The following is a 24348-nucleotide window of genomic DNA, read 5'->3' on the forward strand; positions in this document are numbered from 1 at the left end:
CAGAAAAAAACAGCCTGGTCACTAACAGACAAACAGCCCTGGACTGATGTTCTTTACAAGTAGCTGGCAATTTTTAAACTCCCTAACAGTTTATTACTCATCAGAAACATTTAGAAATACAGAGCAGCTTATTTTTGAAACTGTAACAAGAAAGTGCTACCAAAACTGAAACTTTTGGCAAGATTCTATTTCTCTGGTATGGTTTTCTTTTAACTCAAAGACATGGTGCAACGTTTTTTACATTTACATCCTATTATGTGCAAGGATCTATTTTTATTGTGACTTGAATTATAAGGGGATAAAAGGAGTATTGTATAACAGTGAATTATATAAAGCTGGAAGAAGGGATCTAAGGCATCCCAAAAGCTTGCTTCCTTGTCCTTTCTTAACACACTCCCTACTATCTCTACCCTAAAGTTGTCCAGAAGAGGCAAAGACAGCCATAAGTGACTTTGCCCAGTATCTGTATATCAAATACTATGACCCCTAACCCATTTGAAAGAGTTATGCCCTTGTTCGGCAGCTACAAGAGAACAAACATACAATGGCACTGTGACCACCATTTCGTACAGTATACAGTATAGAAGCATGCAGCAAGCACAAAGTCATACAGTGTGATTTGTCCATAGTCGCTTGCTTACATGCCCATCTAATAGAAACTGCTGGTGACTCAACTTGCAAGCATTTACCTACAACTGAAATGCGCGTTTACAGTGGCGTGACTATTTAAAAATGTCTTAGAATTATCTGTAATATGGGCTTTTCACATATAGTTTGTCAGTATATTAAAAAAATAACATATAATTATAGCAAAAGCAGAAATGTAACCATATTTCTTGGATAGTTTGTACCATAAATTGTTTCTATACAAGTACAATTATAGTATTTATCAAAACACAACTTCCAAAAACTTAAATACAAATAGTGAAACTTATTGCATGATTCCTACAAAGCTAGATCTGTTTTTTTTGGCACTATTCGAACCATTAACATGTACAGAATATAATGTTACTCCATTTTTCATTGGAGCATATCTTCAAAAATACAGTGACTATTCTCAATAGTGGTTGAACAGAACCAAGTAGGATGGTATACTCCCATCAGGAACATTATAATAAGGCAAAATAAGGTATTATTTAGTATTCATGTGATTATACAAATTTCTCTACAATAATTGTATACACCTCTGGACAAATAACATGACATATATTATATACACATTCTGTATGTACATAAATTAAAAAATATTTACAGAGGTTTAAAGTGCCACTAATGTGCTAATCTTTCAGACGTTTTCCTGTACTTTATGGATGTCCTTTGAGTGGGAGATAAATTACATCAACTGCAATTCAACGGTCGCACTAATCCGTCTTTGTAAACACGGAGACTGGCTTCACAAACAAACTTATATTGACTCTAGAACAAAAAAAAATGATGAATACATTATTAGTCTATCAAATGACTTAACTGTAAATCATTTTCTCAGATTCTACATTTACATATATTGCAGCTTGCATACAGCTATTAAAGGATATATGACCTTTATTGATGCAAGGTATGGAAAACTGCCCAGACATAGAAAGGAGAAGGAAAGGAAAGGAGGAGCGGGACTTAGAAAGCACACCAAGAGAATAGCCAGTGAGTTTTAAAGTGACATGGAAGAAACAATAGGTCAAGGACCTTGACCATCACAGATAAAGTCACAACATTTCAATTATATCTGCCTTGTTCGGATAATTTTGAGGAAGGCAGATACAGGTGTCCTTTTATGAAATGGAGATGAGCAGTGATCCTGCTGATCACAGCTCATTTCTGATCATTCTCTGTTTATGAAACAGAAATGATCAGCGGAGAACATGTTCTTCGCTGATCATCTCTTCACACGGGAATCTGTCATTGCCTGACACAGAAACAGCCAGGTCATGAAGCTGCGATCCACGCACTTCACTGGCGATCTGTGCCAGAATTCACACTCCCGGGTTCACCAGCCTGGAGCTTGTGAAGCGGGGAGTGAAGACAGAATCGGAGGAGAACTGAGGGGGAAAAAGGAAGATTATGGACTTCCTTCTTCCTCGTTCAGACCCCCCAACACAGTAATCATGTCCCCCTGCCATATTTATGTATATATATGCATGTATATATATATACACACATACATGTAGATATATATTTAATGTGTATATATATATATATATAATGTATGTATGTGTGTATTCAGTGTATGTATGTATATATATATTTATGTAAGGGGACTATTATTTATTAACCTTAGTGGGGATCGTGTACTCAGCAGTGATAATTTATCACTGCTTGTTAAAGCGCGCCAGGGATTTTCATACTACTGTAATCTCGCTTTGTCTCACGAGATTACAGGCGCTCCATTCACTTCTACACAGATCTCCGAGAAAACCGTTCTCCTCTGATCACCCTGGGAGAACTGAAGTTCTCCGCTTCATAAAAAGGGTGCCAGAGGTGATCATTTTCCCTGGAGAACTGCAAAGAAGCCAACAGAGAAAAAAATTCACCCGTTCATAAAAGTACACCACAGTCCAAAACATTGTGCTTTCTGTCTGATAAGAGAACAAGCAATATGCTCATATTTGCAGTCAAGTCCCATCACCTGCTGTTTTTTCTGTAATATGCATGTGAATCCTGTGATATCTTGTGTACAGGGCTCTAATGAGCAGGCTTCCACCTTGGGCACTGTGACCTGACAGGGCCCCCCTCCCCCCGAACATATCAAAACCATATTTTCACAAAAAATACACTAAAATCATTATTTGTGGACACAAACATATCAAATTACAAAATTCCTGCTAAATGTTAAAGAAAACTGTAATAAAAAGTTCTGCGTTTAAAAGAGACTCATTCACATAGCTGTATACAGGCAGTCTATGTTACGCTATGGGGATGCAGCAGCTGTATGAACACAGACTCAGATCCTAATTTGACAGGCGTGCAAATACAGGTGTATGGCCCTTGAACATTGACAGTGTGCAATCAAGGGCCACTCACCCACACCTGCATGCCTATCAAATTAAGACCTGTGGCTGTGTATATGCAGCCACTGTATCCCCACAGAGCAACAGCTCATCCACACTAAATGGGCCATTGGCGAACTACCCCCTATTTTTTTTACATTCTTTTTTACAAATTTTTAAAATATTTTTCTAACTTATGTTATTTTTTTTTAATTAATTTTTTTTTTTTTTACAATTTTTTTAAAACTGATCTTTTTAAAATTTTTAAAAAATTATTTGTTTTTACCATTTTTTTAAATTATTTTTTACAAATTATTTTTTTTTTTTAAATTTGCTTATGTAGCACCCTACAGGTAGGTGCTAGGTAAATGTATAGTGGGCCTTGTCTGCCTAACAGCAGGGCCATGATTTATTTTTGGAAGGGTGTCATGGCTTCCAGGTGTGTCTGCTGAGGGGGGGGGGAGTCTCCCTGCTGGCTCTGAGAGAGGCTTCTCATAGGGCAGTGGAGGAGACCCAATCAGGGATACATTCAGGCTTGTAACTACCCCAGAAGGCAGATTCTGCCACAAAGGATTCTGGGAGTGGGTATAAGTTTGAGGGAGGGCATGACTCATTGTCTTTGGCGGGAAGCAGAGTCCCAGGAAGGAGAGGATGGCTGTCTCTCCTCCTGTCAGAGGAAGCGGATGTCTTGGGTGCTGCCTGAGAATCCAGAGAGTGCTGAGTTGAGCTGAGGGGGATCCGGTGTGCCGAGAACCAGCGGAGAGCGAGAGGGGTCCAGTCCCAGGAAAGCCTACACAGGTCGTGAGGATTGCCCCTGGGGGTCTGCCTAGAGTCAGTGGGGACCACTCCGGAGAAGGTTATAGGAGCCAAGAGTCAGCTAGCTGTAAAGGGGGTACCTAGTCAGAGGACCCTGAAGTGATAGAGGGGGTACCTAGGTTGAGAACCCTGAAGTGGTAAAGGGGGCACCTGCAGTTTGGGCCCTGAAGAGTTAATGCACTGTCTGAGTGCATCAGTTGAGAGTTGCAGCCATACAGGAGTACAAAGCAAGCTACCTCAAGCCAGGGCAAGGCTGGAGAGAGTAGTCAGTGACTTTGCAGTGCAAGCAGTGTCAGATGTTCAATGTTCCACAGTCCTGGATCTTCTGGACTTAAGTCGGGGTACCAGCACAGCTTTCAGAGATACAGTGTGTTCAAAGCTTCAGTAAGCGTTGGCTAGCGTCGACTGGCATCAAGACAGCGCTAACAGGTAATTTTGCTATAAAGTCCCAGAATTGTACATAGTCGATCCAAAGGAGTTTCCCACTCATTCCCTTCTCCCATCCCCTAAAACTACAAAAAAAAAAAACAAAGATGCCGGTGTCGTCAATGTGTCAGTTCTCACACCCAGGGCCGCAGCTCACATGGGCTGGAGAGGTAACTGGTAACAATGGCAGACCTACATCAGGCCACAGGCCTGGAAACACTGCTACATTTGTTTTTTTACATTTTTAAAAAATGTATTTTTACATTCTTTTTACAACACTGTGAGTCTAAACAGACCCCTGACATCTCACCTTTAAAACAGAGAAAAGAATTGAGGACACAGATTCTTCATATTCTCTCCCTGTAGCCTCAGCTACACTGACGATAAATGAACAGAAGACAGAGGCTCCTGTTCATTCATAAACTGCAACAAGAAAACACAGTTTACTGTGCTCAGTTATCAATGGACACAGAAGTGATTGGTGGAAGCAATTACAGGAACGATGCCCTTTGTCTGTGTCTCTTCCTACTGCAGCTAAAAGCCGGCAAGAGGGAGAAAAACTGGCTTTCAGCTGCTGCAGAGAGCCGTACAGATCATCCTTCTGTAACAGCCCTGCTGCACTACCCCTGCGATTCGGGCCCTCCTGTGTGCAAGGGCCCCCTACAGGAGGACTGGTGGTCTCCCCCTTTTAGTGGCCCTGGTTATAAGGATGGGGAGAGCTCCCATGCATCCACATTGCCCTGTCCATCTTCTGCACTGTTCAGGACTTGGCTTTCAAGCTCACAGCTTAGTGCTGTTAACTACACTGAGAAAGCAGCTTTACTAGTGTATTAAGAAGAAATCTGCTGTCAGTGTGACAGGTCATCCGACTCTGTATAAAGAGTGCCAAAAGCGTAAGTTGGAAATAGCGTGTCTGTAAATGTAGGCTGTACCCACTAATACGCATAAAACGCACACAAACAAGAGCACATATGTGCAAATTAGCTCTAGGTTTACCTTTTGTTATTGCTAGAAAATACAAGATAAAACTATTACCAAATATTTTTCAGTTGCAAGCAACACAATTTGAAAACATCTATCACGAAAACTGATACCAAATACATTTTGGATGTCATCAGGAGGTGCTCTTGATGTGACCAAATGCGTAGGGACAGGGATTTCCAGTACCATGTCACTTCAGCCTGGTGGAACGCATGCTGGCTCCAGGGAAATACAGAGCAGCGGTGCCTATTTCTGTGAATCGGCAGAATATTCCTGGTGCCAGAATCAGGTGCCCTCTTTGAGTGGACATGTTATTTTATCTTTTGGTTTTCAATAATAAAATAGTGTCAGGATATGATGCTCTCCATGGTGTTTTCCTTCTTTGAGTTGCACCAATGGCGTAGCGTGGGTTGTCAGCACCCGGGGCAAGGTAAGTAATTTGTGCCCCCTACACAAATCTACTAGACCACTACACTGACCTAGCTGACCACTACACAGACCTACCTTATTCCTACACTGACCTACCGGATTACTATACTGACACCTACAGACCTACCTGACCACTACACAAACCTACCTGACCACTACACAGACACCTACACTGAGCTATCTTATTCCTACACTGACCTACCTTATTCCTTCACTAACCAACCTGATCACTACACTGACCTATCTAATTTCTATACTGACACCTACACTGGCCTACCTGACCACTACACAAACCTACCTGACAATTACACTGACCACTAAACAGACCTGTTTCCTGCACTAACCTACCTGATCACTATACTGACACCTACAGAGACCTATCTGACCACTACAGAGACCTACCTGATTCCTACACAAACCTACCTGATTACTATACTGACACCTACACAGACCTGCCTGACCCCCTACACAGACCTGCCTGACCCCCTACACTGACCCCTCTGACCCCCTACACTGACCCCTCTGACCCCCTACACTGACCCCTCTGACCCCCTACACAGACATTCCTGATTCCTACCCTGACCTACCTGACACCTCCGCTGACCCCTACACTTACACCCCAACAGTGACACATACACTGGCCCTCCTTCAGTGACCCCTCCTCCACTGACCCTGACCCCCCCCTACACTGACCCCAACCACCCCTACACTGACCCCCCCACTCACTAACACCCCCCTTCACTGAACCCTTACACTGATCCCCTTCATTGACACCTACACTGACCCCCCCCTACACTGACCCCCCCTAAACTAACACCTACACTGACCCCCCCCCCCCACACCCCCTGCGGGCATGGTACAGGGGAATGCAGGGCTGTGGGCATGGTAATGGTACAGGAGAATGCGGGGCTGCGAGCATGGTACAGGAGAATGCGGGGCTGCGGGCATGGTACAGGAGAATGCGGGGCTGCGGGCATGGTACAGGAGAATGCGGGGCTGCGGGCATGGTGCAGGAGACTGCGGGGCTGTGGGCATACAGGAGATGCAGTGCTGCGGGGATGCTACCATCCCCGCAGCACTGCATCTCTTGTAGTATGCCCGCAGCCCCGCATAATGGCAGGTAGTGCGGCTGTGGAGGACTCTCACACTTACCTGTTCCTGAGGCACCATAGATTTTAAAATGGTGCCGCCCAGCAGCAACACGTCATTGCACATGCGCCGCCGCTCGGGAAAGCTCGTATATGCTTGGCTATTCCCGCGAATAGCCAAACGTGTACAGCCTTTCCCGAGCGGTGGCGTATGCGCGGTGACATGTTGGCGCCGGGCAGTGCCATTTTCAAATTTAAGTCGCCTCAGGAGCACGGTTGGCACGGTGTTCCGTTAAAAAAAAAAAAAACTAAACTGGCCGCGTAGTGATTATGGCGGGGCCGTGGGATACGCCCCCCGGATTTTGCGCCCGGGGCGGCTGGCCCCCCCAGCACCCCTCACGCTACGCCACTGAGTTACACTGATATGTAAATCTACTGTTCCTGGTTGGCCATGCAGCAGTAATCTGAAGCCTGTTTGACCCACCTTGGTATCCACTTAGGGGGTCTACAGTAGCGGATGAGTGCATACCCTGGTGTAGGTACAGATGGTGAATTGATGTGGAGTATCTGTAGATGCAGGTTGAAGGCATTTCTATAAGGATAGAAACAGCTGCAGAGTCACCATTGAGCCTTTATATATTTTTTGATGGACTTTTATGCACTTTATTGATTTTTTGCACTTTACAGATATTTAAATGCACTGCAACTAGTGTGACAGGGACACTGCAACTTGTGTGATTGTGATCAGGGACACTGCAAGAGGTGTAACAGTGATCAGGCACACTAACTAGTGTGAAAGTAATCAGGGACACCAACTAGCATGACAGTGATCAGGGACACTATAACGGGTGTGACAGTGATCAGGGACACACTAACTGATGGGACGGTGATCAGGGACAATGTGACTATTGTGGCGTTGATCAGGGACAATATGACTGGTGTGCTGGTGATCAGGGAAACTGAGTAGTGTGTTAGTGTGGCAGTGATCAGGGACACTGAGTGGTCTGGTGGTTCTTATGGGCACTGTGAGTGGGTGGCGGTGATTGGGGAAAATGACTGGTGCGGCATTGGTTTGAGACACAGACTGGCAGCACTGGTCTGGTGACATTGTACTGCTGTGGTGGTGATCAGAGATAATGGCTGGTGGCACTCACATACAGTAATATCACAGCAGCCAGCCACTGTTCAAAATTATCACCACAGCGATAAGATGTCACCATAGTGTAGTAAAAATGTGTATGTGTATATATATATATATATATATATATATATATACATACACATACATACATACATACACAAAGAATACACACACAGTGCCCGGAAAAAATATTCATACCCCTTGAAATTTTCCAGATTTTGTCACGTTAAACAAAAAACGTGAATGCATTTTATTGGGATTGTATGTGATAGACCTTAAACATACAGCCAGAGCTACAATGAAATGCTTTAGATCACACCATATTCATGTTTTAGAATGGCCCAGCCAAAGTCCAGACCTGAATCCAATTGAGAATCTGTGGCAAGACCTAAAAATTGCTGTTAACAGACACTCTCCATCCAATCTGGCAGGGCCTGAGCTATTTTGCAAAGAAGAATGGCCATAAATGTCACTCTCTAGATGTGCAAAGCTGGTAGAGACATCCCCAAAAAGACTTGCAGCTGTAATTGCAGCGAAAGGTAGATCTACAAAGTACTGACTCAGGGAGGCTGAATACAAATGCACGCCACACTTTTCAGATATTTATTTGTAAAAAAGTTTGAAAATCATTTATCGTTTTCCTTCCATCCCACAATTATGTGCCACTTTGTGTTGGTCTATCTCACATAAAATCCTAACAAAATACATTTACATTTTTGGTTGTAAAATGAAAAAATGTGGAAACTTTCAAGGGGTATGAATACTTTTGGCGCTGTACACTATATTACCAAAAGTACTGAGACACCTGCCTTTACACACAAACATGAAATTTAATGGCATCCCAGTCTTAGTCCGTAGGGTTTATTATTAAGTTGGCCCACCCTTTTCAGCTATAACAGCTTCAACTCTTCAGGGAAAGCTGACTACAAAGTTAGGAGTGTGTCTATGAGAATGTTTGACCATTCTTCCAGAAGTACATTTGTGAGGTCAGGCAATGATGTTGGAGAGAAGGCCTAGCTTACAGTCTGTGCTCTAATTCATCCCACTGGGAACTAAGGGACCAAGCCCAACTCCTGAAAAACAACCCCACACCATAATCCCCCCTCCACCAAATGATTTGGACCAGTGCACAAAGCAAGGTCAATAAAGACATGGATGAGCGAGTTTGGGGTGGAGGAACTTGACTGGCCTGCACTGAGTACTGACCTCAAATCACCTTTGGGATGAATTAGAGTGGAGACTGTGAGCCAGGCCTTCTCGTCCAACATCAGTGCCTGACCTCACAAAGGCGCTTCTGGAAGAATGACCAAACATTCCCATAGACACACTCCTAAACCTTGTGGACAGCCTTCCTAGAAGAGTTGAAGCGGTTACAGCTGCAAAGGGTGGGCCAACTCAATATTGAACCCTACAGACTACGACTGGGATGCCATTAAAGTTTATGTGCATGTAAAGGCAGCCATCACAATACTTTTGGTAATATAGTGTGTGTGTGTGTGTGTATATATATATATATATATATATATATATATATATATATATATAAATAAATATATATACACACACATATATATATTTTTTTAACAATTTTTATTATTACATTCTATCACCAGAGCAGTGCAGTAACATAGTGACACTGCACTACTTTTCTTTTTGCACTATGATTTCTTGCACAGCTGTATAAGCAACCACCTCTAACAGTTCTTGGCTGCATTCCTTCAGCCATTGAGAACTACTGTGATAAGCTGTGATTGGCTACAGCTATCATATGGTACAAGGAGGCAGTGCTTTGCCCTTTATCACCCAATCACAGAGATAACAGTAGTTCAGAAAGGCTGTATGAATGGCAGCCAACAGGGTACACCTGTTCTGACATGGGGTTGACCACTATCCTTGGAGACATTTTCTCCTACTTCCGGATGTGGCTTTTGGACAGAAGTGAAATCTCCCTAATGAGAAACAGACAGCAAAAAGGCAAAAATGACAAGTGTCTCAGTTATTTCCTTATTTACCCAAAATAAAAAAAGAAAGAGGTTTGGCTATACATACACATTGTTTTGTGATTGAAGCATCTACAATGTGCAGAATATGAGTGAAGTTTGCATCAAAAGGGCAAAATAGAAAATTATATATATAATTTTATATATATATATATATATATATATATATATATATACGCACAGTATCTCACAAAAAGGAAGTACACCCCTCACATTTGTGTAAATATTTTATTATATCTTTTCATGTGACAACACAGAAGGAAATTACACTTTTACAATGTAAAGTAGTGAGTGCACAGCTTGTATAACAGTGTCAGGCCCCGTTCACATACAAGCGACGCTACTTCCCGGGGCGACCTCCGAGGTCGCGGTGCGAGCAGCGCGCCGCGACCTCGGAGCGGCCGGCACGGACTTCATAACATTGAAGTCTATGACGGTCGCTCCGGGTCGCCCCAAAAGAAGCTCCGGACCCTTTTTCTAAGTCGGAGCGACTTGTGTCGCTCCTATTAGAATGGGTCCGCAGCTTCCCTATGGAAGGCGACCTACGGCGACCTGTGAGGCGACCAGGTCGCCTCACAGGTCGCCTTAGTGTGAACGGGGAATAAATTTGCTGTCACCTGAAAATAACTCAAAACAACAAAAGTGAGTAAGTGAAAATGTCCAAATTGGGTCCAATTAGCTATTTTCCCTCCCCCGGTGTCATGTTGTTCGTTAGTGTTACAAGACCTCAGGTGTGAATGGGGAGCAGGTGTGTTAAATTTAGTGTCATCACTCTCACTCTCTCATACTGGTCACTGGAAGTTCAACATGGCAACTCATGGCAAAGAACTCTCTGAGGATCTAAAAAAAAAGAATTGTTGCTCTACATAAAGATAGCCTAGGCTATAAGAAGATAGCCAAGACCCTGAAACTGAGCTTCAGCAAGGTGACCATACCGTCGGCGGTTTAACAGGACAGGTTCCACTCAGAAAAGGCCTCGCCACGGTCGACCAAAGAAGTTAAATGCACCTGCTCAGCGTCATATCCAGAAGTTGTCTTTGGGAAATAGACATATGAGTTCTGCCAGTATTGCTGCAGAGGTGGAAGGGGTGGGGGGTCTGCCTGTCAGTGTTCAGACCATACGTCCCACACTGCATCAAATTGGTCTGCATGGCTGTTGTCCCAGAAGGAAGGCTCTTCCAAAGATGATGCAGAGGAAAGCCCTTAAAAAGTTTGCTGAAGACAAGCAGACTAAGGACATTTATTACTGGAACCATGTCCTGTGGTCTGATGAGACCAAGATAAACGTATTTGGTTCAGATGGTTCAAGCGTATGTGGGGCAACAAGGTGAGGTGTAAAAAGACGTGTGTTTTGCCTACAGTCAAGCATGGTGGTGGGAGTGTCATGGTCTGGGGCTGCATGAGTGCTGCCAACACTGGGGAGCTACAGTTCATTGAGGGAACCATGAATGCCAACATGTATTGTGACATTTTGAAGCAGAGCGTGATCCCCTCCCTTCAGAGACTAGGCCTCAGGACAGTATTCCAACATGATAACGATCCAAAAAACACCTCCAGGATGACCACTGTCTTGCTAAAGAAGCTGAGGGTAAAGGTGATGGACTGGCCAAGCATGTCTTCAGACCTAAACCCTATTGAGCATCTGTGGGGCATGCTCAAACGGAAGGTGGAGGAGCGCAAGGTCTAGAACATCCACCAGCTCCATGATTTCGTCATGGAGGGGTGGAAGAGAACTCAAGTGGCCACCTGTGAAGCTCTGTTGAACTCCATGCCCAAGAGGGTTAAAGCAGTGCTGGAAGATAATGGCAGCTACACAAAATATTGACACTTTGGGCCCAACGGGGACATTTCGCCTAGGGGTGTACTTACTTTTGTTGCCAGCGGTTTAGACATTAATGGCTGTGTGTTGAGTTTTTTTGAGGGCACAGTGAATTTACACTGTTATACAAGCTGTACACTCACTACATTGTAGCAAAGTGTCATTTCTTCAGGGTTGTCACATGAAAAGATATAATAAAATATTTACAAAAATGTGAGGGGTGTACTCACTTTTCTGAGACACTGTGTATATATATATATATATATACACACATAAACACACACACATACATATGCTGTGTTTTAGCTTTGTAATAGCTCAATACAGTTTGTGAACAGCCTTTTTATATCTTACAATGAAAGAATCTTTATATCAGATGAACACAAAGTTCTTACTAACCGATGTCTGAACCATCATAGGGCGCTGGTCTCTCATCTGCCTCACAATATCCAAAGGATACACGGGTTGGTTTTGCTCAATCAGACACATTGCTGTTTCCATGGTAATCAGAACACCAGTACGTCCTATACCAGCACTGTAACAGAAATGCAGTATAACTTTACTAAGGCACATACATCATTAATCAAAGCTTTCATTTTCTTATACATGGCAGCAAAGCCTCAAGGCTGCACCAACAGCTGTAAAAAGAAACTCAAGAGATTTTACTCTCACTGGGAATTCACAAAAGAATAATACCAAAATACTCAAGTGTTCAAGAGATATGAAAAGAATGTGAACTTTACTATTGCAGATTGCAAGTTAGAGCTTGTTTGTTTTGAACAATTCTGGACTGATGGCCATGTACCCATTATAGATCAGACCAAGGTGTTCATTGTAGCCTCGGTTGGTTTTAGAAAGCAAACAACCTTGTGACTAGCTCTGACAAGACTGCAAGAGTGTATTTTTTAACATTTTGAAATGTTACACGGAATAATCTCTGCAATTTGGCATCTGAATTCCCTGTATTACTGACTTCTAGTTTTAAACCGGAATTTCAGCTGTTAAGCTGACAATGGGTCCTGGCAGGGGCATGAACAGGAGCATGAATAGCATATGGGAGAAGCAAGAAAATGTATAAATGTCACTGAGGGTTCATTCAAGTCCCCAAGGATGTTTCTATGAAGTACAAGTTCTTTAGATTGTTCCTTTAAACATAAATACAGGGAAAAAAACAAATAATAAAAGATAAACCACTTGAAGACCAAGCCTTTTCTGGCAATTTTTGGTTACAAGTTTAAATCAGTATTTGTTGCTTGCTAGAAAATTACTTAGAACCCCCAAAAATTATATTTTTTTTAATCGGGGGGGGGGGGGGGGGGGCTGGTGCCTGGTGCCATCTGTAACATGTTACAGAAGATGAACTTATCCTAAATCTGCAAGTTTTCTGAGCATTTGATGATAGTTCGGTCTGATGAACGGAATCTCAGAGGGGAAGCAAAATGGAGGAAAAACGGATTTAAACAGAGAAACAATCCGTTTTTGCATTGGTAGTGAATGTAAAAAAAATGCTGAGAAGCTGATCAGCAGCTGATGCAATACTGATGTAAACTTCATCAGTTTTTTCTTTGAAAAAAATGTGACTGAACTGATCAAATAAACCGTCCCCATGTGTGAAAGGGGCCTTAGGCCCCTTTCACATGGGCTGTCCGATCACATCCGCCTCTCAGTTTTTCAGGTGGACCTGATCAGACTTTATAGTCTCCCCTATGGAGCGGCGGATGTCAGTGGTGACATGTCTGCTGACATCCACCGTTATCTGATTTGATCCTGTCCGCAAAATCCAGACAGATGGTGATCCTATTTTCGATCTGTCTGGTGGATCGAATAAGATCAGATGGAAATGGACAGGCAGTCCGCTGCCATCTGTTTTCCCCATAGAGGAGAGCAGGACTGGGTCCGTGTCCGCTCTACACAGCGGAGCAGACAGGACCTGTCAACCACCTGCTAAGCCGGGATCAGCGGAGCACTGTGTGCACTGTGTGAAGGCTTATTATTAAATAAGGGTCTCTAACACTCAACTGCTTTAACTTCTTAGCGCCGGTGCCTCCCGTACCTTTAAGAGGTTTTTGACACCGGGGCTTAAGATCACATGACAGCCGTGATTGGCTGTCATGTGGTCCAAAAACTTGGGACCAGGACCAGGCACCGAGAGGGCGCATATTTGCGTACGGCCAGTGCCAATGGGTTAAAGATCAAAAAAAACATATGCTTGTAAACATTTTGGGTTGCTATTTAAATTATTATATTTGGGCTTAAAGAGGAGTTCCACCCAAATGTGGAACTTCAGCTTATTTGCTGCCTTCCCCCTCCGGTGCCCCATTTGGCACCTTTCAGGGGGGAGGGAGGAACGGGTACCTATTTTGACAGGTACCCTTCCCCACTTCCGGGAACGGTGCCGTGGCAAAGTGAGGACCCCTCCTCCTACCCTCCACCATCGAGCCAATCCCAATGCGCAGCGCGCTTCGCGCATGCGCATTAGTGACCCGCCTGTGAAACCGCAAGGCTTCACTGCCGGGCTCCCTCACCGGCAATGGTGGCGGCAACGCTGGACTCCAGGACAGGTAAGTGTCCTAATATTAAAAGTCAGCAGCTACAGTATGTGTAGCTGCTGACTTTTAATTTTTGGAGAGGGGCCGGAACTCTGCTTTAAGTTGGAAAGATTTAAAAGATGTTGGGTAAAGATGTAGGTTGTCTTGAGTGCCATGCCAACATGTGATTGGGATTGTTTTCCTTTAAATTATATGTAAACCCAAACAATGAACTTCTCTTATTTGCTCCCTTGTAACATTAAAAGCATTTTGTAATATTGATAAGTGCAATGTTATCTCAAACAATATAATTAGTTCTTGTGTTATAGGGAAGAGGCGCACTGTAATCCTAACATACTTCCTTTCCCAGGGTGACAATAGATTTAAAACCAAAGATACAGTGCCACCCTAGGACAATAAAAAGGAACTGCAGTCTTCTTACAAAAGTTGTAATAAAAACATATTTGCCATTCTGAAAGTTTCCTCCAATCATCATTATTTTATATGTATTGTGATTCTCTACTTGCCAAATATGCTGCAGAAATCTTCCACCACAAAGTCTGGCTGCAGCCATTTTAACTGTGGGCAGCTGAAGCTGCTGCCTGTTTACTTCCTGGGTTTCTGTGCTATGCAGCATGTACTTCATAGTCTCGTGCAGTAAGGAAACTGTGGGAGTACATTGTTTTTGATAAGTTGCCATAGGAATGGCAGGTTCTTTGGTAGTTCATGCTTGTGTTAGCAATGTAACAACAACATGGAACACAGAAACAGCCGAAGAAAGTGTACATACTATGCTTGTTCAAACAGAAAAGCAGCAAACAAAAGTTTTTACATTTTACCATGATGTAACTGTATTTCTTTCTTACCCAAACTGCAAACATTAAGGAGACAAGCCTCAGCTTCTGCAGCCAAGTCCAGTCACAGAAACTTTTTACACACTCAAATCCTTAGTCAGAGAACTGCAGAAAGCTATCTGGAGGGGGGCATAGTGTAGGCATAGTGCAATCATAACCACCAGGAGTGCGGAGAAAAAATCTCCTATGCAGCAGAGATGAGGAGTGTGAACTTATCCAGGGGAGATTGTGCAGACAGGCCTGGGCAGTGTAATAAGTGTATAGGTGGACAGACTGCTGCCTCCCCCCTCCAAAGTAATGCAGTGTGCTGCTCTTCCCTCCCTACCCTCCAGTAATGTGCATACTGCGCAGACATCCTCAGCTCTCCTGTTACTAAAGTGGTTTTAAAGGCAGGCCTTTTATCTAAAGGGTCCTTTCACACAGGTGGTCAGCTCTGCTCAGCGGGGGATTGCTCCACTGATCTCCCACTGAGCAGGCGGATGACAGGTCCATCTCTGCTCACTGTGCAGAGCAGTGACAGACAGAGTTCTGCTCTCCCCTATGGGGAACTTGGTGAAAACGGACTGCCTGCCTGTTTTTATCTGATTTTATCTGATCCTCCAGAGGGATGAAATAGGGTCACCATCCGTCTGGATTTGAACAGGATCAGATAGCGGCAGGTGTCAGCTCCATAGGGGTGAATGGAGAGTCCGATCAGGTTTGCTTGAAAAATTGACAGGCGGACCTGATGGGACGGCCTATGTGAAAGGACCCAAATGCATTCTATGCATTAAGATGAAAAACCTTCTGTGTGCAGCAACCTCCCTAATACTTACTTGAGCCTATCTCTATCCAGCGATGTTGCAGGAGAGATTTGGCTACCCGGAACTCCCCCTCCTCATTGGCTGAGACAGCAGCAGAGCGCCATTGGCTCCTCCTGCTGTCAATCAAAGTCAGTGAGCCAATAAAGAGACGGAGACAGATGGGGTGGGGCCTAGTCATAGCTCTGTGTCCAAATGAACACACAAAGCTGCGGCTCGGCACAGGTGACCCCATAGCAAGTTGTTTCCCCCAGAGCACATTCTTTCACATGTTTGCTGTGTCCACCTCACATGGCTTCTCGCAAACTGCAAATGGGATTTCTTATGGCTTCCTTTAACAATGGTTTTCTTCTTGCCACTCTTCTATAAAAGCCAGATTTGTGGAGTGCACGACTAATAGTTGTCCTGTGGACAGATTCTCCACCTGAGCTGTGGATCTCTGCAGTTCCTCCAGAGTTACCATGGGTCTCTTTGCTACTTCTTTGATTAATGCTTGCTCGCCCTGTCAGTTCAGGTGGACAGCCATGTCTTGGTAGGTTTGCAGTTGTGCCATACTATTTTAATTTTGGGATGATGGATTTAACAGTGCTCTGTGAGATGTTCAAAGCTTAGGATATTTTTTTTATAACCTAACCCTGCTTAAAACCTCTCCACAACTTTATTCCTGACCTGTCTGGTGTGTTCTTCGGCCTCCCTGATGCTGTTTGTTCACTAAGGTTCTCTAACAAACCTCTGAGGGATTCACAGAACAGCTGTATTTATACTGAGATTAAATTACACACAGGTGGACTCTAATTACTAATTAGGTGACTTCTGAAGGCAATTGGTTCCACTAGAATTTAGTTGTTGGGGGGATCAGAGAAAGGTGGCTGAATACAAATGCATGCCACACTTATACATATTAATTTGTAATATTTATTTGTAAAAAGTTTTGAAAAATATTAAACATTTTCCTTCCACTTCAAAATGATGTGCCACTTTGTGTTGGTTTATCACAGGGATCTCCAAACGACGACCCTCAAGCTGCTGCAGAACTACACATCCTATGAGGCAATGTAAAACTCTGACATTCACACACATGACTAGGCAGGATGGGAATTGTAGTTGCTGAACAGCTGGAGGGCAAAAATTTGGAGATCCCTGGTCTATCACATAAAATCCTAATAAAATCAATTTATGTTTTTGGTTGTAACATGACAAAATGTGGAACATTTCAAGGGGTATGAATACTTTTTCAAGGCACTGTAGTCTAATGCATTGGATTCTTCCCCCATTAAGATCCATTTTAAAACTGACATAATTGAATCCCCGTACTGATATTAGTACAATGTATAGTATGTAGGTGATTATTTTTTAATCCTTGGCATTCCATATAACCTACAGGATAAGTGGACTGAATCCAGACAATAATATTATGTGGGGCTGGCGATTTGGGATACCAGCTGTCATTAATAATGGCAAAAATAGTTGGTATTATAAATAGAAGTTCAGTACCCACCCGACTTCACCCCTAATGAAGTCACATGGGCTGACACAACTAGTCAGGAAGGAGTTGGGTACGTCACTTCCGGTTTTCGGCTGATCCCGGAAGTTCATGGTATCTGATGCCGTTGTAAATGATTTGAAATGTGAGTTGCTACGTTTTTATATAATAAATTTTAATTTGAATACTACACAATGAATACTACATATGTCCCACAGGAGGAGAGGAGAGTGGATAGTAAGAGAGCGTGTGGACAGACCCATAAACCATTGCTGATTGGAAGAAAGCATTTGATATAGCCATCCATGGAAAGGAATTGCTTACACCCTAAATGCTTTTAGACCTTCTGGTCTAGGAGATGAGGTAAGCTGCTAGCACACAGAGTGTGGATTGAGGTGCAAGGGAGAGTGATCACATCACTGAGGAATTTGATGACATTTGCAGAACAGATATCACCAGACACACCGGTTGTGTTCTATAATGGAGACTGTTATATGAGAATCAAGTCACTAGATTGGATTGTTTTTTCAGTTTATCACTGTATTGATTAATGTTTTGTCTATTTTTGCTTATTTGCACATTTTTGCAATATTTGCAGCACTGGTGTTTTTGGCTACAATACTCAGCAGGGTATTATTTTAATGTTGGATTGTGATAAGACATAAGAATATTTTGCAGATCTTGATGAGAAGTTCGTTGCAGCAGTGCCACTTTGAGTGCAAACTCAGTAAATAAAAAGGAGCTTTACTACGTGTACAAATAAATATTTTAACTCAGCAAACAATATCATAAATGTGTTCCCAAATGCAAATAGCACTGAACTATGTAAAGAATATCCCACTGCTGCCACCTTCTGCTAATACAAATGTTGACCAACACACCTGACCTCTAATGAGTAATCAGATATTATAGGACAATCCATATGCAAAAAAAAAAAAACACTCCAAAACAAATCAATAGGCAAAATGGCAAAAAAAAAAAAAAAAAAAAAAAGAAAGTCGCTAATAGTGTAAAACCATATGACAATATATAAATGAATAAAACAATCCACATATAAAGTGCAACATACCCCTTGACAGAGGACCTTCAGCGATGTGCTTTTACCACTCAACCAGAATTATGGTGAATTGGGTTTTTGTTTATTTTGTTATGCTGCCTTAGTGACTCCTTAAAGGAGACGTGAAGTGCATACAGTCAGGTCCATAAATATTGAGACATCGACACAATTCTAATCTTTTTGGCTATATACACCACCACAATGGATTTGAAATGAAATAAACAAGATGTGCTTTAACTGCAGACTTTCAGATTTAATTTGAGGGTATTTACATCCAAATCAGGTGAAAGGTGTAGGGATTACAACAGTTTGTATATGTGCCTCCCACTTTTTAAGGGACCAAAAGTAATGGGACAGATTAACAATCATAAATCAAACTTTCGCTTTTTAATACTTGGTTGCAAATCCTTTGCAGTCAATTACAGCCTGAAGTCTGGAACACATAGACATCACCAGACGCTGGGTTTCATCCCTGGTGATGCTCTGCCAGGCCTTTACTGCAACTGTCTTCAGTTCCTGCTTGTTCTTGGGGCATTTTCCCTTCAGTTTTGTCTTCAGCAAGTGAAATGCATGCTCAATCAGTTTCAGGTCAGGTGATTGACTTGGCCATTGCATAACATTCCACTTCTTTCCCTTAAAAAACTCTTTGGTTGCTTTCGCAGTATGCTTCAGGTCATTGTCCATCTGCACTCTGAAGCGCCGTCCAATGATTTCTGAAGCATTTGGCTGAATATGAGCAGATAATATTGCCCGAAACACTTCAGAATTCATCCTGCTGCTTTTGTCAGCAGTCACATCATCAATAAATACAAGAGAACCAGTTCCATTGGCAGCCATACATGCCCACGCCATGACACTACCACCACCATGCTTCACTGATGAGGTGGTATGCTTTGGATCATGAGCAGTTCCTTTCCTTCTCCATACTCTTCTCTTCCCATCACTCTGGTACAAGTTGATCTTGGTCTCATCTGTCCATAGGATGTTGTTCCAGAACTGTGAATGCTTTTTTAGATGTGTTTTGGCAAACTCTAATCTGGCCTTCCTGTTTTTTGAGGCTCACCAATGGTTTACATCTTGTGGTGAACCCGCTGTATTCACTCTGGTAAAGTCTTCTCTTGATTGTTGACTTTGACACACATACACCTACCTCCTGGAGAGTGTTCTTGATCTGGCCAATTGTTGTGAAGGGTGTTTTCTTCACCAGGGAAAGAATTCTTTGGTCATCCACCACAGATATTTTCCGTGGTCTTCCGGGTCTTTTGGTGTTGCTGAGCTCACTGATGCGTTTTTTCTTTTTAAGGATGTTCCAAACAGTTGATTTGGCCACAACTAATGTTTTTGCTATCTCTCTGATGGGTTTGTTTTGTTTTTTCAGCCTAATGATGGCTTGCTTCACTGATAGTGACAGCTCTTTGGATCTCATATTGAGAGTTGACAGCAACAGATTCCAAATGCAAATAGCACACTTGAAATGAACTCTGGACCTTTTATCTGCTCCTTGTAAATGGGATAATGAGGAAATAACACACACCTGGCCATGAAAGAGCTGAGCAGCCAATTGTCCCATTACTTTTGGTACCTTAAAAAGTTGGAGGCACATATACAAACTGTTGTAATTCCTACACCGTTCACCTGATTTGAATGTAAATACCCTCAAATTAAAGTTGAAAGTCTGCAGTTAAAGCACATCTGTTTGTTTCATTTCAAATCCATTGTGGTGGTGTATAGAGCCAAAAAGATTAGAATTGTGTCGATGCCCCAATATTTATGGACCTGACTGTATATGTGATCCATTACAAAAGGTAGAATCCATGCCTTATTGCCTATCAGTAAAATGAAATTAAAGCGGAGTTCCGGCCAAGAAAATGTATTTTCAATAAAAATACCCCCGGGACAGTCAGGGCTAGTACATTCCACAATGGATAGCCTCTGATCTGTCCCAGGTCGCACTTACCTTTTAGAAGAAATACTTACCTTGAAAATTTCTTCTCCAGCGCTGCCATCTCGGATGTGGGCAGCTGAGGCCAGCGCGTCCTCTTCTGCGTCCTCTTCCGTGTCCTCTTCTCCCAGAATGTGCCTGCACCGGCCCCGCTCATCACTTCCGGTGCGTCATCCCTCCACAGCTTCTGGGCATGCCCAGAAGCTGTTTAGCAGGGAATGAGGCGCCCGCACCTTAAGTGACAAGCGGGACCGGTGCAGGCGCATTGATTCCTGGGAGTGATGACGTTCAGCTCCCAGGATTTAATGCAAAGAGGAAGTGATGGCGTGGGCCACGGCCGCAGAGAGAGGAAGTGGAAGAAAGCCGAGTATATTTTTCTTCAATAACAAGGTAAGTAAACAAAAAAAAAAATCGTAACTATCCATTTGTTTTTCAGGTGACCAAAAGCAAGCGGATGGCCCAAAATCGATTATGTCGATTTTGTGGCCGGAACTCCGCTTTAAGTTTCCAGAATGTTGGGGATTGGATTGCATGCAACACACAAGGTGGAGTGATATAATGTATATCACGTGGATCTTAACTTTGTTTAGACCTAATTTTTGCCAAGTTCACATAGAACTTCTGACACCATAGCACTGGTGTAGTGGACTGCACTTTATATCTATATGTGGATTTTTCTATTAATTTAGATTTGTGTATACATTTTTTTTTATTTGAGTGGATTCATTGTATTGATAGGTTGTTTGGAGTGATTTTATGCATACGGATTGCCCTACAGAACCACCTCATATCTGATTACTCATATAAGAGGTCGGGTGTGTTGGTCAAAACATTTTGCCTTGTGTAGCGTATATGCCTATTTATCACATTTTCAAATCACAAATTAGGATCCTGAGGTATGTGCTACAACTTTTCTTTTTGATCTGCTTAGGGGTAAGACTTAAACTGTGAGTAGTAAAAGCATAAAAAACATGTTTATTGCAGGGTATGGGAAGAATAACAGAAGCTAGGGGAATCAGGGGATGGAAATGTGGTCTTTAGAAGAGGTTTGGTGTGAGTAGGGAAAAAATGTGGTTAGCAATAAGAAAGTGGCTGTTATTCATACAAGCAATACAATAGGCCAAAATTAACCTAGCAGAGCACAAAATAGAAGCAATATCCAGAGAAAGGAAGAGGAGATGTTAGGTATATATATCATCTATTTAGACTTGGTATAATGGTAAAATTAGAAATGCTGCAAAGTATAGAGGCTTAGTTGGTAGAAAGTAATTACCTACAGTAAATAAAAAATAAGAAATTTAATTTGGCTATATAAAGCAGACGGAAAAACGGTCTCTCTGGTCTCTGTTTTTACATCCTTCAGTTTTAATTGTAGTTGAACAGTGTTGACTTTAATGCACATATTTTAAACACAATGTGAATCCAGCCCGCTAGGCCATTTTATATGGCCATTGCTCCTCTTCTGCAGCTTCAGCACCCCCCTCATCTCTGCACCCACATTGTTTCAGCAGTCAGCAGCAAAGAGGAGGACAGAACTCCCTCGCCAGATCCTGCGCTTCTCTGTGCAGCTGTGGAGAGGCTCTTCTCTGCCAGCCACCTGTCTCAGCATTTGGCAGCAGAGAGAAGGACAGAAATCCCCCTATAGATCCTTTGTGCCTCTCTATGCAGCCACATAATCCACTTGTGTCTGCCTTCCTTGTTCTTTGGATTCAGCACACTCCAGCAGCTGACTCCAGCCCTTCTCTAGTCTTCCCCTAGACCCTACACTTTCTGATTTCCAGCGCCATCCCCAGTTTCTTCCTGGCAGCAGCCCATGTGATATGAGGGAGGGTGGGTGACTCTTGTCTTCTAATGGCCAAGGGCTCTTGACATCTGATATAAGGGGTGGAGGGGGTGGTGCTTTGGACATCTAGTCTTACAGATACAACTGGCCCTTTGAGGGCAACCATAATGCTGATGTGACACACAATGAAATTGACACCCCTGCTTTAATTGACTTTCTCCCTATGGCTCTTTACATCTGCAGTTACTGAAGTTGTAGAGACACAATTCAATGTTTAATTAATTCTATAATTCTAACTCTGAAAGCTATTCCCAGTGAAGGGCAGACAGAATGCATGACTAGCAAATAGCATTTCCCATGGTCTCCCCACAGCTTATCTTTACCCATTACTAACTTTCCATGTCTACATACCATGCCTTTTTTGTACTTTGTCTGTATGGAGACAGGCACACCTGTGGGGGCTTTATCTCCTGGGTCTAGCAGTCAAAGGTAGCAGTGTCTTAAAGAATATGTTCACCAACCCATTTTTGGGGTGGAATATGTAACATGTTCCTACTGTTGCAGCTGCTCCCCACTGCTCTCTCTCCCTGTGACAGCAGTACAGTGAGAAATTCCCTGCACTAGCTGTCACTTTTTGAAAACGGCGCGGCCGTGCAGAGCTTCCCCACAAAGCCGCATTATTCATTCACTGAGCTCTGTGTATGAATGAACTACAAGTTCCAACATAACTACTATGACACTGTTGAGCCCTGTGGTAGTTCACTGAGTCTTCCTGTTAGTGTGAAACTAACTGCCTTGCTGTACGATGTAGTTAACTGCAGGAGACCTGCATGACATCAGCGATCTGCCCATTATTAAGCTCCAAAGGGGCCATAGGGGATGCATTGGGGGCATGGCCTGGTTAGAACCAAGGCAGAGGTTGACATACAGCATAGCTAGTGGGTCTGCTTCGATGTGCAGCTACAGGGGCATCTACTCCACCACATATTGACGTCTGGAGCTGGGAGCTTTCCTTCCCCAGTCGACACTCACAGCAGTGGACTCAGGGCTATCATCCCTTTAAAGCCTGAGCGGCTCACATACTAGTTCCCTAGGTTTACAATCAGCGATCTGCTGATCGCTGGTGCAAAGCTTTCCAGGCTCCTGAAAAAAAAAATAGTAAATGCACATTTTGTTATCTGCAAAAAAAATGTACATTTGTAATTTATTTTAAAAAAGTGAACTTCACTTTAATCTCACGCAGCACATATACAGCTACAGGGCTGTATGCACTGGATTGCTTAGGTATCCTCACATACAAGTTAACTGTTATTTAAAGGAGAAATTCCAGACAAAAAGGGACAATTTTCAGGGTACTGTTTAGGCTATTAATAATAACAATTGTAAATTTTCCCTATAATATACCAAATCTTCGCCTTTTGATTGCAGTTCCACAGATGCATTAGTCTATGAAATCTTTACATTTTTTAGGTGATCAGTGATCTTGGACATTGGATGTGGTTTGTGGTAGTGAATTGAATCTCTCAAAGGTTAAGACTGTATCCAACTCTGTTTCAATATTAGTTTTGGATGGAATGACCTTTTAACTTTTGAAAGAGTAAGCATTTGCTTTTACACTGAGATAAATAGGACCTTGTAGAAGGAAATTTCATGCAAGTAAATAAATAGGTGAACTATTTTGACGGCTAATATCTTGGTAATTTTGTTCAGCTTGTTTTGTTTTTTTTCATTTACACATCCTTGCTACACTTTATAGCCAGAAAAGCGATGCCATTATTTTCAGTTGCAACCCGACAGCTTCCTGTTTTACCTGGCTATCAATGCAATTAAAGTGTATTGTCACACACTGCGGAGGCGTCTTTCTTTAAGCTGCCTAAGCATTTCATCCTCAACCTTTTAATTCCTTTAAAATATGTCTGGCAGTACTAAGCAATAAAACCGAGCTCTGATTGGCTCATAGCACAGAACCTGTCAACTGATTTACACTATGCAGAAATTTATACAAAAGAAAAGTTTTAGGTGCACTAAATTTTTAATAAATACATAATTGAACCCATGAAGATTTTTGTTGTCCAGTGGGCCTTTTAATATTTAGCTTGGTGGTGTTTCATATATTGGACACATAGATTGTTCTGCCACTAGCCATTACTCCAGACATATCTGACTTTTGTTTTCCATTGTTATTACAATTTTAAGCATAATACAAAAACTTCTACTTGA

The 24348-nt window shown here is 42.6% G+C and overlaps 1 protein-coding gene across 1 annotated transcript in view; it reads right to left on the bottom strand.

Annotated features, from left to right (window-relative positions):
• Positions 1 to 293: 293 nt before the first annotated feature.
• The window catches only part of PTPN3 (protein tyrosine phosphatase non-receptor type 3), a 346819-nt gene continuing 322764 nt past the window's right edge, over positions 294 to 24348 (bottom strand). The window contains exons 25-26 of the mRNA XM_082257741.1: positions 12081 to 12216; positions 294 to 1416 (exon numbers count right to left, since the gene is read on the bottom strand). Of these exons, the coding sequence (XP_082113867.1) occupies positions 1339 to 1416; positions 12081 to 12216 (214 nt within the window). The 3' untranslated portion in view covers positions 294 to 1338. The remainder of the gene's footprint in view (positions 1417 to 12080; positions 12217 to 24348) is intronic.

The sequence above is a fragment of the Pelophylax lessonae genome (genome assembly GCF_965119305.1).
Source record: "Pelophylax lessonae genome assembly, chromosome: 5".
Classification (NCBI taxonomy): Eukaryota; Metazoa; Chordata; class Amphibia; order Anura; family Ranidae; genus Pelophylax; species Pelophylax lessonae.